At 31.0% G+C, this 14,446-nt stretch overlaps 3 protein-coding genes across 5 annotated transcripts in view; 2 read left to right on the top strand and 1 right to left on the bottom strand.

The window, feature by feature from the left end:
* The window catches only part of LOC129913188 (oxysterol-binding protein-related protein 8), a 78,434-nt gene extending 77,262 nt beyond the window's left edge, over window positions 1–1,172 (top strand). For 2 of the 3 annotated variants that reach the window (XM_055991741.1, XM_055991742.1), the window contains exon 10: window positions 38–1,171. In XM_055991741.1, the coding sequence (XP_055847716.1) occupies window positions 38–257 (220 nt within the window). In that variant the 3' untranslated portion in view covers window positions 258–1,171. Of the gene's footprint in view, window positions 1–37 lie in introns of all 3 variants that reach the window. The other variant, XM_055991739.1, reaches the window with a different exon arrangement.
* LOC129913190 (uncharacterized protein DDB_G0288805) overlaps window positions 1–14,446 on the bottom strand; it is a 306,856-nt gene that overhangs the window by 102,313 nt on the left and 190,097 nt on the right. The window lies entirely within an intron of this gene.
* Window positions 6,555–13,689, top strand: LOC129913192 (NAD-dependent protein deacetylase Sirt2). The gene is made up of 3 exons (XM_055991748.1): window positions 6,555–6,739; window positions 6,912–7,088; window positions 12,615–13,689. The coding sequence occupies exons 1-3, from the start codon at window positions 6,706–6,708 to the stop codon at window positions 13,526–13,528; spliced, it is 1,125 nt and encodes a 374-aa protein (XP_055847723.1). The 5' UTR covers window positions 6,555–6,705; the 3' UTR covers window positions 13,529–13,689.

Genomic DNA, 14,446 nt, shown 5'->3' with positions numbered 1-14,446 from the left:
AACATTTATTTAATTGTATCTTTATTCTTTTCTTCAGTATTATGACATCAGTTGAACAAGTTAATAAAACTTTAGAAGAACACTCGAGACAGTTGAAAAAAATACAAGCCACCTTGGAGCGTGTACAATATGCGCCCGTACAACGTCCTTCATCACTTATGTCAAGCTCAATATCACAATCAACGGTAATTAAGTGCCTGGTGTATTCTTTTGTGGGAATTGCAGTTAGCGTTTTCCTCAAGTGGTTATTTAAGTAGACAATAGATTTTTATTAATTAAATTAAAAAAAAAAAAAAATGTATATGTTTATTTTTTCGTGTGTAGTTTATTTCTTAAATTAATTAATTGGCTTCTTCCAAAAAATTGTGCATCATTTTTTTAAATATTTAATATTTTTTTATACATATGTATGTACACGTCATGTAAATTATTGTAGGCTAGTCCAACATAGTTTTCCCTTAATTTTTTTCTTATTTTTCAAATAATTTTCAAAACAAAAAATTCTAATATGTATTTAAATCATCAAAATGAAATATCCCAAAATATTTCAAACTACGAGTTAGTATTAATTCAGTGCAGCTTATGGAAGTTATTACTTCTTACTAAAAGCTTTATAGTCTTTAGAGTTACTTGACTTGCCCATGCACTTTTGCTATTAAAAAAAAAAACAACAAATTCTCCTCATGTCCTTAGAATTAAAAATGGTTTAAAAAAAATTTAAGGACTGGAGACAAATAGAGTCCTAGACTATAATTTCGTTTCTAAATGAACAAAAGTTCTACTCATTTTCTCTTCCATTTGCACTCAGAACATTTTCAAACATTTTTTTTTGACTGCTGGCTATAATGAATTTTACTCCTATCGATTCATATTAGCATTCGAAATTCCATTTGAATCAAAAAAGAGTGAAACAATGTAAAAAGCCAATGAAAAACAATATAAGAAACATTTAAATCTGCTTTCAGATAGTTAAAAAATATTGATCTCTAAAAGTTCATCATTGTTTGATTGTATTTTTGGTTTGTGTTGTCGCCATTGTCAAGGAAAAGCTTCTCTGGCAGAAGTTTTCAAATATTTAAAGCCGATCCTAAGATAGGACTCGGCTTTAAAAGTAGAATTTCAGATTTGATTCGAAAATCGTTTTTGAAATAAAAAACTTGCAATCAATCTTACAATTTTTTTTGAATATTCACCATTGTGTATCTGAAATATTTGTCTGATTTTTTGCCATTGGGCGATGCCATGTAAAATTTGTCGGTCTTTCAAGTTATTTAAGTATTAAGTTTAATTTATATAAAAATGATGTCACTAAAAATGCAACAAAAATAAAAAAAAAAATAAATTACAAACAATTTAAATTCAAATCGTCATAGAAATCGTCGGTGAAACCAGAAAAGTGTGTAACTCCATTTTAGCAAATTTTATAGGAGAGCAAAAAAACTAAATCGTTTTGAAGGGATTTCTATGAGTTTTCATTTTCTAATTTGCTAATAAATAAAAAACTATGAACTTTAAGGGGATTCTGAGTTTAAGGAACGGTAGATATTAGGTTTGTCTAACAGATGGCATTCAAATCTAATTTTCAGAAAATTTGGAGTTACACACTTTTCTGGTTTCACCGACGAAATGCTTTATATTAAAAAACAAAAAACATGTTATTATTATACATAAAAAAATATAAATTAATTATATTATAATCACGTTTCTTATATACATAATTGTTGTTTAAAAAAAAAGAATAAAAATTAAAAAAATAAAAGCGAGTACCTCTCTCTCTATTTATCCCAAGCTTTACATTTAAAAATAATAAATAATAATAATAAATATAATATTGCGTATTTAAAAAAACAAAAAACATTTTTACTTGTCTCGATTCAATCAATTTTTTCGCAATTTTATGTAAAATTCTAAAAATAAAACAAAAAAAAAATATTCTTATAGCTAGGAAAAAATATTAATGCTACTATTAAATGTTATAAACAATAAAAAAAAAAGACACCACCACATTTTGCCGAAAGAGACAAAAAATAAAATGATTAAAAAAAAATATGATTTAACTGTAATCATGTCTGTATAACGGTGATATTAATAAAAATCGACATTTTGTGCAAAGTTTTCTTTTCGTTTTTGACTTTGAATTATTCAAGTTTATTTAGGACTAGCTCTTGGCAGTTCAAAATAGGCTTGTGTGGTTCGCGAACGAACTAGTTCAATGAACTAGTTCATCTTGGTGAACTTAGTTCACTTACCTAGTTCAATTTAGTTCGCGAATAGCGAAAAAGATTTGTTTCAACAAACTAAACAGCAACCTAAAGCAGTCGTAATATGACATTACGAAACCTTACATTATCATTTTTTAATATATTTTTTGGGTGAAAGGAAGTCTCATCTGAATAGGGAATTTTCAAATTTGGTCCTTGTCTCCTTGTCTTATACGAAGACAGCGCCCTTTTAACCCAAAAGACGTTTAAAAAAGGGGTGCAGAAACCAAAGTGCATATGAAATTGCATCCAATTCTTTGTTAAGCGAAATCAGTTCTTCTGCTCTACCTCAAGATTTAGATGTAAAACAAAAGGTCGCTTGCGCCAGTATCAGCGTTTCTTCTTCAAGCACCCCTTACTCTTATTTCGAAGCAAGAACAAAAAACAAGTAGCATTTTGGTCCTTGCATTACTATGATTTCCATTTAATGAAAGCAAAACGTACTTCTTCTAGACTTTTGTCAGGAACCAGAAAGCTCGACAAGTATATGAACGAAATTAAGAATTTTTATAGAAAATAAAATATGTACATATCTGTTATTCTTAGGTTGTATTTGTTTTATTATGTAGAATGCGTCAATTTTACATAAATTTGGATACAGTTTGTACAAACCAGTTTTGTTTTTAATTCTAACAAAACCGGAGTGATTAAAATAAATTGAACTAAAATGAACTAGTTCAGAACTAGTTCATTAGTGTGATTTGAACTAAAGTGATCGATCACTCAAATGAACTAAAGTGCCCAACTCTAGTTCAAAATTTTAGCGTTTTACAATAAATCCACCCGAGATATGAAAAGAGGAGTGCTTAATAAGCCAATGAAAATCAAGAAAAAACATTTGATGTCAGCCATAATTAAAATCCGAGGCCAAATTTCCATAAATATTGAATTTTATGAAAGCGAAATAACGCCGAATCCAGGGACCCTATTTTGTAAAACGATTATCGTTGAAACTAGTTCGTTCTCGTTGAAACGCGATTACGTATTACGATAATCGTTTTATTTCAACGATACTTCTTAATCTTTACGACTGCCATTTGCCTATCGTTTGACTTTCGTTTTCGTTTATCTTTCATAATATTATGGGGTCTGCTGCACCTTAATATTACAAAATGGGGTAATAAGGTTTTGACGTTTAAATTAATTTGGCAAAGTCAAAAGCAACAACAATTTCAATGGGCAGCTGTCAAAACCTTAAGTAGCCATTTTTAAGTTTTGAAAGCTCTCGATACATAGTTTTTTCTAATGATCATATCTTCTCTTTTTATACCATACGTAAACGTCAACTAAAAAAAAAAAAATGGCTACGAAGTAAATTGAAAGAAAAAAAAATATTTCTTTTCTGTTTTTTACATAGAAATAATAAATACAACCCATTACATACTAAGAAATACTTAAAAATGTATGACAAGCGGCATTTCGCCTAATAGCCCAGTCGGGATGTACAAAAAATTAAGCTGAAATTGAAATAATTAGATCGTGCAATTTTTCGAGTTATTCGCTAAAACGTATTTTACCTTTAAACCAAGATGGCGGCTTAAGCACAAGGTCGATTTTCCCGAAAAACTGGTTTTAAGCTCTCAGTGATCCCCTCTACCGTCCTATGAAAAAAAATTGCACGATCTAATTTTTTCCATTTGAAATGTTTAATTCGACTGGGCTATAATTATAACGATGGTGAATTTATTTTTACAAAATTTTTGCAAATATGTAGCAAGAGTTCATTCACGTGAAAAGTGGACAAGATTACCGATATTATTAATAGTAAAATGGTAATTGGTGAATATTTAGACATTTATTCCCTGTATCTTGAGCTTTGAGAAAAGCATAGACATTTTAAAAATTTAAGTAGATTTATTATAATTCTGTGTTTTCTAAGATGAAGTTCTGGCGATGCAGTCCAATATTTACTCAGCGATAACGTGATATCTGACATGGACATTCAGATTTTCACCAATGCCCCTGTTCTGTAACATTATCACTGGCGATAACCATTTTTGAACGTCTCTAAAATCCATTTACTTCCGTAAATAAAGTAATTTTTTTTCAAATTCAAAATTTATGAAAAATTTTATTGCCTGTGATAAAAGTTATGCCGACTTTTCACGAGATGATTTTTGCCGAGCGGCGAAGCTTTTCGACTCCTGTGAACGTAAGTCGCAGGTGACTTAAGTGATAATCGCCATAGAAAAATCCTAGTCGACTTAAAACGTGCGACACATCGTGCGGCTAAAATCGACTAGTCAAAAGTCGGAATGACAGTACAGCCCAAGTAACAATTTAGCTTTCATAAGGGTCAATGCAAGCTATTTTTTGACTTGTTTAAGAAGAAGGACAAGTCTTATGCAAATCATTTTGGCGCACATTACCGAATTTCCCCAAGACCTTCCTCCACAGGCAATCCACAAGCTAATAGCTTGTGACAAACACCGTAAAACGACCTTATGCAATGAAACATTTTAGGGAAACTATAGCTTCGCTAAGGAAACTATCATTTGCATTGGATGTTATAATAAGGCCTTATGGAGGTTGTTATAAGATGTTGAATTTATGAATAAAAAAAAGATTTTATTGATTTTTTTTTTCTTTTAATTTTTTTCTGTTTTGTTTTTTCTTCTTTTTTGGCCATATCAATGCTTTTCCTGTCGTTCTGAAATGGGAAGAATTTTATTTTAATTGAAAAAGAACATATTTTTTTTTATTTCACAAATGGCCCCGCCAGGAATCGATCCCGCGTACCTCTGCATACCAAGCCAGCACCTTACCAGTAGACCATACTCGAATATTAAAGATGAGTGGCAAAAAGGGAGCTATTTGAAACCTCACATAAAAATGCAATGTTTTTTTCTAAAGTGTTACAAACATTGCATATCTGCAGGATAAAAGCTTTGCATACTTATTGGTGAAAAACAGTGCATACTTGAGAGATGAAAACATTGCATACTTACAAGAACCTCTTGGAACAGGTCTTATGAAAGCCTTCTGTCACTTGAAAATAGAAGGCTTCTTTAAAACGGTTCAAACAGGTCTTATGAAGGTCTTCTTTAACTTATATTTACAAGGCTTCTTCTAAACACTTCCAGATGGCCTTAACAAGAGACCTCCTTTGTTTCCAAAATGGATGATTTGCGTAAGTAAGCCTTAAACTAAACTTATACAAACTATAGCTTGCCGAATCGAAGAAAATGGACCTTATGCAAGTAAGTAAAATTGTTAATTGGGAGGGACACAGGCCGCAATTAAATCTCTTGCCATTGGCTCTGAAGATACCGTCTCTATGTGTGAAACAAAAAACCACATTGAAAATGTTTAAGTCGCATGCCTTTGTCAACGACAATGAACAAAAATCTTCAAAGTTGATGTTAAAAGTTTTTTGTAAATATTTTATGATATACAATTTGTGAAGCCCCCAGCTTTTATAACACATTTTAAAATGGAAAGACCCCAATAAAATTTATCATAGAGAATTCCGTGTCAAATAAAAGAACTTAAACACTTAAACGCTATACTTTAAGACTGGACCAAAACCAACGAAAATCGAATACAAAATATTCTATACCGAAACATGCACGTTTTTCATACAAAAAAGCTGTTGGTTTTTTTTGTTGTTGTTGTTGTTGTTGTTGTTGTCGGTCTTCGTTGGTTTTGGGACATTCCTTAACAGTAACGGTGGCATTTGTAAATTGTAATTAATGTATATTTTTATTCTTTTCAATATCTGCTTCTTTATGATTCTTTATTGAAAAGGCTTAACTACATTCACCACTTTTTGAAAAAGTACAAAAGTGAAAACATTTTTTTTCTCGCTAGCGGGATTTTTTTGTAAAAAAGAGTTTACAAATTAATTTTTGGGCGGAAAAATAAGTATTCTGCATCATTTATTTTAATTTTCTATCCCGAAAAAACATACAAAAATGCGTTTGAAAATTTTCACTTTTGTACTTTTTCACTTTTTGAGCCAATGTAGTTATGGCTAAACTTTGTCCGCATAATAAACCGGTGTCTTTCTTCCTTGAAAGTTTTAGAAAGCGGTAGACAGCAGCTAACTGTTCCAGTAGTGTCGACAAGAATTTCGCTTACGAAAAGGCGTCAGTTTTGTGTACACTTGCATTTTTCGCAACAGAATTAGTTGTTGTCGTAAGATATAATACCGCTTTTGTACTTTTTTTCTACTGTGTGGCCTCCTAGCACCGATTGCGTACCAGTTTACTCTCCCCCTTAAATAAAAATCTACTACAATTCCTTCGTAGTTCAAATCTACTTTCTGAACACACCCTTCAAAATGAAAGCAAATGTCACTTGTCAATCAAATGTCACTTTCCTCTATTTTCTTTCGATTAAAAACGCAAAATTTAATATTATAAACACGGCTCTATCAACGCAATTAATTACAAATATCCGTCGTGTTTTGTCCCTTCATCTTCGTCTGAATCTATTTAACATAATGGACAAAGAAAAACTTCAAGAACGATTAAATGGTAAAAGATTTTATCTAGTCTTCTGCAGTGCAGATGTAATACATGATTTGATTGATTTTGTTTTTTGTGCTGCTCTCGTGTCAGACAGAAAAACAAAAACAACAATATTACAGTCAAGTCCATAAATAATAGAACCAAGTTTTATGAATTTTTTAAATGTTTGTATTTTTAGTTGAACCAACTGTCGATGCAATACAAAAATTCTTTGCTGAAAAATTAAAATTCTCCAGCACCTCCGATGAACAGGAAAAAGTCATCGACGATCTAACATTCGATGGTCTAACGAAACACTGGAAGGAGAAGGGTTTCAAGAATATCATCACAATGGTTGGAGCTGGCATCTCAACTTGTACGTTATCTAATTCATTTTCTAGTCCAGTGCATTTATAATTTGACCCAGCAGTTTGTACCACTTCCTAATTTGTTTTGCTCATTCGATAGAGAATTGGGTGAATATCATAACTCTGATTTTTCACACTCGTGAAATTCACCTTTTCGCTGCCATTTTGGATTTTAGTTTTTATTGAAAATATCTCGAATTCTATTCATCCTAGGTAAAAGTAGGTTATACAACAAAAACTTAGACAATTACACTGCCGGTCAATATAATAGGTTCATGGTTCACCCTGTAAACGGCAAGGAAGAGATTTTTTCTTTAAAAAAAAGATTTTCAAAATCCTTTTCGATAATGCAGTTTCAAAGCATGTCTGCTTTCCTAAATATAAATCAGAAAGAGTTACATTAGGGTGGGTCAATTTTCGATTTTTTACTCCGAAAAATCGATTGCTAGACACCTCTAGAATATACACACCAAATATGAGCTCTTTATATTAATGGGAAGGTCCTTCGCTTCGCAATTTTCCATTTTTACATCAAGCTTCTACGACAAAAAAAATTATTTTTTTTATTAATTGACTTTTTAGCAAATTTTTTTTACATATTCTTGTAGAATGCTCTACAAAAAAGGCCTTATACACTTTTTTCAATTATCTAACCGTTTAGTAGATATTTGAGGTCCAAAAATCGAGAAAATCTTTAAAAATTCGTTTTTTGTTCTTAATTTTTTAACAAATTGAAAAATTATAATAATCAAACGAGCATGACATATTCTTGTAGGCAATAGATTGCTCCACAAAAAAAGTCTTGTCAACTTTTTTTATTAATCTAACCATTCTAAAGATATTCGAGGTTAAAGTTAAAAAAAATTATAAAAACAATTTTTACTTTTAAAAATTTTCCAATTCACGGAAACTTCATTATTTTCAAATTAACAAGATGTATTCTTGTAGGGGCTTAAACGTTCTACAAAAAATTCCTTGACTTTAGAAGATATTCGTATCCAAACCAATGCCCACTGATTTCAATAGTTTTCTTATGACCCATATGCATTGCGATTTGGATAGGAATATCTTCTAAACGGTTAAAGCAATCAATTTGATGCCAAGGAATTTTTTGTAGAACGTTAAAGCCCCTACAAGAATACATCTTGTTAATTTGAAAAAAAAAAAATGAAGTTTCAGTGAATTGGAAAATTTGTTTTTATAATTTTTTTAACTTTGACCTGGAATATCTTTAGAATTTTTTGTGGAGCAATCTGTTTCCTACAAGAATATGTCATGTTCGTTTGATTATTATAGTTTTTCAATTTGTTAGAAAATTAAAAACAAAAAACGAATTTTTAAAGATTTTCTCGATTTGTGGACCTCAAATATCTACTAAACGGTTAGATAATTGAAAAAAGTGTAAAAGGCCTTTTTTGTAGAGCGTTCAATTTTCTACAAGAATATGTAAAAAAAAATTGCTAAAGTCAATTAATAAAAAAATAATTTTTTTTTCGTAGAAGCTTAAAAATGGAAAATTGCGAAGCGATGGACCTTCCCATTAATATAAAGAGCTCATATTTGGTGTGTATATTCTAGAGGTGTCTAGCAATCGATTTTTCGGAGTACAAAATCGAAAAAAAAACGAATTTCGATTTTTTTTCACCCACCCTAAGGTATAAAGTTAAAAAACTATTGTAACGGTAGATGTATATCCTGTTTTTGGAATGTTTCTAAAATAAGGCTTATTTTGATCGGTCAATAGAATAGGTTCACCCACTTTAAAGTAAGTTTAGGTTCAAGGATACTTATATTAGTGGGCGTTTTTTTTGGTGGAGTAAAGTGGGGTTTATTTTAACATGTTTTAGGGGCAAATGAGACAGTCCTTAGTTTCGAAGAAACCATAAAAATTGTTGAAAAAAAAAAAAACAAATCGTAGAACCTAGTTAGCAGTTCTGTAAGAAATAAAGAAAACTACGAAAAATATAATAAAAATATAATACAAGGGGAAAAAAGCCTAAAAATTAAAAGAAAAACGCACTATCCTTTGGTTGGTATTCGATTCTTCCGTATTAAAATCTTAAATACATCTGCCCCTGCAAGTACTCTTAGTCTTTTGAACTGTAGAAAGATTGATGAGAAGTGCCCAAACCAAGATCGCATTCAAAACCAATAGGAAACTCCGTTAAAATCTCAAAGAATCGAAAATAGGTTGAATTTCGAAAAGTGTCACATGAGTTAAAAAAGATATTTGGAGCGTGTGTGTTCTTTCCGAGGAATTAAATAAAACTTGTGTATACTGGAAGGTTTAAATAATTTCTAATTTGATTTAAGAAGGGGCGAACTGCTTTTGCAGTGACATTATAGCCATTAGGTGAAAATAATGGTTATAGTCGATATTCCATATTTTAATAAGACTGGCCTTGATTTTCCTTCGTCTTGTTTCACTGCAAATTCATGCAAGCTCACTCTCAAAATGACTTTTTCACAGTTTAGTGATTTATTCGAAACCTTTAGGTAGACTTTTCTACTGGATAAAGAGGTATTCACACCGTCAGAACAGTTTCACTGTAGAAAAACGAGTAAAATCTCACACTTTTGTAATAGTCATCCTACTCTTCGGACCTTTAAATTGTTGGAAAAGTTCGGAAATGTCTTGTTCGTGAATTCTACAAGTGAAGATAATAACTTTCGAATAAAATATAATCAAAAAATCCAATAAAAGAAGCCTGAAGTAAGTAAACATAAATTACATGAAAAAGTTTCACTACCCGAAACCTATTGCAGTTTTTGAGATACTTGTTAATTAAAAGGTTTTTTTTTTCAATATAAAATCTGTAAAATAACATCAATCTTATCGATAGAAACTATTTTACATTAACAATTTAGTCGTTTTCGTCTCATTTTCCCAAATAAGACAAGTGAACCTATTCTATTGACCGATAAAAAACGTCTTTTTTGGTAGCATTGTAATAAATTGTATTAATTTATTGTTTTAATAGTTTTGGGTCAGTTTTTTTTTTTTAAATAAGTCAGAAAAATAGATATCCTTGAATATGAATCATTAAAAAGGGTTTTCCTTCGGTTTTTGTATGCACAAAATTCAGTTCTTTATCGTTTATAGGGTAAACCTATTCTATTGACCGGCAGAACACTTTTTCGATTTTCTGAAAAATTTACAAGCCAAAAAAGTAAAAAAAAAAAAATAAGAAATAAAAACATCTTTAAGTTTTGAGCACTTTTTAGCTGCGTTCCTTTGGAAGTATTTATTTACTGCTTAGTACTTAAAGCTGCTTTGAACTACTTTTTCAGTAGGTATAGCAAAAGTAGTTCAAAGTAGTTTTTAGTACTAAGCAGTAGATAAATATTTCCAAAGAAACGCAGCTTTTATCAAAATTATAAAAAAAAAACCCTCCGAGAAAAGATTGTTTCCATTAAAATTCTCCACAACTCTGCTATACTCGCTATAAATACAAAAAATATAATATAATACTTTTTTGTCTGTTTTTTTATCTTTCCTTTTTTGTTAATTTTTTTTTCTTGTGTTACAAGAGAAAATTCAAGACATGCAATTTTTTTTTACTTTTAAGTCTCTTCTTTTGTTAAAAATAAGGTATTTTTTTTGGCAAAAAAGTATTAGGGTCAATGTGGGTAAATGTAAACAATTTCATGTCTTTTTTTTCTTCTGACTTCAGATTTTAATATGTTTTCACAGAACAACTTCACAGGTATCTTCAAATGCAAATATGAAATGATGGCAATTCTTCTTTATAAATATAAACAAATATTTCCCAAATTGTTGAAATTACAGTCAAATATGGCATGTTTACAAATACCCCACCATGTTTGTGTTTTTTTACAAATTCGGGGTAAATGTGAACACTGATTTAAAATTTAGAATTTCCTCTTTATCATATGGATAACGACTTGAAAAACGTTCAAGAAGGTATTTGACAAAAACTTTTTCAAATTCCAATAAAAGTTTTTGTTTTCTTCTTTTGATTCTTTATATAGGCACCCAATATGCATCCTGAGCACCTCTGAACATCATATTTTTTTTTTATTTTTACGTCAAAGACCGATTTTGCAACATCATCCACTGAAAATGATGGATTTGGCTACTTTAAAATATGACTCCACGGCACTTTAGCAATAGTAATTGACTAAAATTACTTTATTTTTATTAAAACAGATAATTTCAGCAAAAATATATGTTTATATTTACCCCCAGAATACGTTGTTTACATTTACCCATTATGAAAAATATTCTGGGGTAAATGTAAACACATGCAAATCGACATAAATGTCCTGTATTTAAATTTGTTTGTTTCACATAGAATCTACATCAAAATTCAAAACTAAAAAGTATTTGCAAATTATACTGACTTAATTGAATCTGCAAAAATATTTAATATTTCTGAAAGACTAACGACTTGTTTGGCACTTTAAAAAATTATCTATCACGGAAAATACGCTCGTCGAATGAATACTCACTTGACAGCATTGAGTTTGACGTATAAGTTAAAAGATACATGCGTCCGCGATTTGTACTTATGTATACGTCACAGAGACTTAACTGAAGCTTGTTATGAGCCATGTTCTCATTTGCCCCTGTTTACATTTACCCACATTGACCCTAATAACTTTTGTATTTATAGCGATACAAACAAAAGTTGTATAGCAGAGAATTTTGTGGAGAATTTTAAGGTGAACAATCTTTTTTCGGAAGATTTTTTCATAATTTTGAAAAAAAAGGTTCAAATTTTTTAAATGACCTGTAGTCCTAAATGCGTTCTGCCCAGTTGTTGTATCCTTTCTAAGACGCAAAATTTTGGTCGATGATTACCGACACTTACAGCATAAACATACTGTGAATTTTAATATTCCTAGGGGAATTTGATTAAATTCGTGTACCTAAAAAGTATTGCCCGTGGTCTGTAATTTTAATAAGTGTCGGTAATCATCGACCAAAATTTTGCATCTTAGAAAGGATATAACAGCATCTAACTGATGAGCCCAACTGTTGTACCTGGGCGAAACGCATTTTGGACTTCAGGTCATAAAAAACTTTTTAAATTGAATTTTATTCATAAAGTCCACAAAACATAAACTAAAATTATGAACTTATTTTCATTATTTTAGTTTTCTGTTTTCTTTCTTTGATAAAAAGTGCTCATAACCTAAAAATTTTCTTTTTAAAATTTTTTTTTTACTTTTTTGGCTTGTAACTTTTTTAATATTCAGAATTTCGAAAAAGTGTTCTCAACATAAAAGACGCGAAATTTAATTGTCTACGTTTTTTGTATAACCAACTTTTACCTAGGATGAAATGAAGTCAAGATATTTAATAAAAACTAAAATCCAAGATGGCGGTTAAAATTTGAATTTCACGAGTGCGAAAAATCAGGGTTATGATATCCACCCAATTCTCTATCGAATGAGCAAAAAAAATTTTGGGGTGGTACAAACTGCATTTATGATAAATGAACATCATAAATGCACTGTTCTTCCTTTTTTTCATTTTCCTCATTTTTAACAATAATTGTCTCTTGTAGCTGCTGGAATTCCTGATTTCCGTTCACCTGGTTCTGGTCTTTATGACAATTTGCAAAAGTACAACCTTCCTCATCCAACTGCAATCTTCGATATGGACTATTTCCTTGATAATCCACAGCCTTTTTTTGCTCTAGCAAAAGAACTCTATCCGGGAACATTTAACCCGACTCCATCGCATTACTTTGTCCGTCTGTTGCATGACAAGGGTCTCCTTCTCCGACATTACACCCAAAATATAGACACTCTAGAAAGAATTGCCGGAATACCAGAATCCAAACTGGTAGAGGCACATGGAACATTCTATACCAGTCATTGTTTGGGTTGTCGCAAGGAACACTCAATGGAATGGATGAAGGAAGAGATCTTCGCCGACAGAGTTCCAACTTGTGCCAAATGCAATGGAGTTGTGAAGCCTGATATTGTCTTTTTCGGTGAGAACTTGCCTGAGAGGTTTTACACAGCTCCTGATAAAGATTTCAAAAAATGCGATTTGCTTATAATTATGGGCACTTCATTGGAAGTTCAACCATTTGCTGGACTGATCGATAGACCAGGTCCGGATTGTCTGCGATTGCTGATTAATCGAGACAAAGTTGGACGTGGGGGAGGAAGATCTTGGTATTCGTTTAGTCCTGGATTGATGTATGGAAGAGATGAGAATACAAGAGATGTGGCTTATATTGGAGATTGTGATGATGGTTGCTATGCTGTGGCTGATGCTTTGGGATGGGGTGATGAGTTGAGGGAATTGGTGAAATCGGAACACAAACGATTGGCAGCTGAGAATGCTGCAGAAGGAAGTTCTGATGAAGGAGCTAGTGCAATAGAATCTAAGAAGGAATCGAGTTCGAAAAAAGTTGAGGATGTCAAGGAGACTCCATCGAAGGATAAAGAAAGTAGTAAAACCAAGTAGATGATATCTTATTTGAATTTATAATTCGGGTGAGATAGACAACAACAATATTAGGTTTACGTAGAATGGCTTTTATCGATGTGATTATTTTATTATCTTTAAGATATTCAATAAAATATATATTATGAACTTATATCACTAAGACGGAATGAATAGTAATATTTGGTTTGTTGTTTTTTGGATATTTCTCTTTTTCAGCTTTGCATTGCGGAGATGTAATAGGTTTTGTGGAATCCAAATCCAAACATGACCGCGAAATCAGATTTTTATAAATTTTGAATTTGAAAAAAATTTTGCTTTATTTATGAAAGAAAATGGATTTTAGAGACGTTGAAAAACGTCTATCGCCAGTGATAAAGTTACAGAACAGGGGCCCTGTTCTATTGGAGGTGATAGTTTACTAATGAACAGATGATTAGTGGATTTAGTAGATACTACAATCAACAACATGATCTACTGCTAGGGGATTCATACACATACATCGAGAATAAAATTGGCCCCAGAATTGAACCCAGATTAAAGTAATGTCTAAATTAAATGTACAAAAGTCAAGGTTTTTCCAATTGGACTTTATCGAAAATGTAATGATGGAAAAGTATTGTGATGAAATAATTTAGTTCGTTTTCCAATTTCCTATTTTTTAATATAAAAACCGTTTCATGGTGGAATGCTTTGGGGTTAAGTGATTTCCAATGTTTATGCTTTAATCTTAAGGTCATTCATTGGAATAATAAATAAATTGTTTAAAATCTTCCTCAATGATTGAAAAATTCGTTCACAATAATTTATCACTTCGATCGTGTTAAGACTTTGGGACCTTTTAATCAAATAATTTTTTTTTTTAATAGCATAAATAAGTTAAACCTGAAAGACATATAAGTTAATAGCCGAAAAATAAAGAAATAAAAAGAAAGGGCA

Source organism: Episyrphus balteatus, chromosome 3, assembly GCF_945859705.1.
Source record: "Episyrphus balteatus chromosome 3, idEpiBalt1.1, whole genome shotgun sequence".
Taxonomy (NCBI): Eukaryota; Metazoa; Arthropoda; class Insecta; order Diptera; family Syrphidae; genus Episyrphus; species Episyrphus balteatus.
The sequence above is the reverse complement of the archived record's forward strand: the minus strand, read 5'-3'. Positions and strand labels throughout refer to the sequence as shown.

Excerpts from the sequence above, each read along its gene's own strand:
- LOC129913192 (XM_055991748.1), top strand. The coding sequence starts at position 6,706 with ATGGACAAAGAAAAACTTCAAGAACGATTAAATG. Across the intron at positions 6,740-6,911 it reads ACTTCAAGAACGATTAAATG|TTGAACCAACTGTCGATGCA; the intron begins GTAAAAGATTTT and ends TTGTATTTTTAG. Across the intron at positions 7,089-12,614 it reads TGGAGCTGGCATCTCAACTT|CTGCTGGAATTCCTGATTTC; the intron begins GTACGTTATCTA and ends TGTCTCTTGTAG.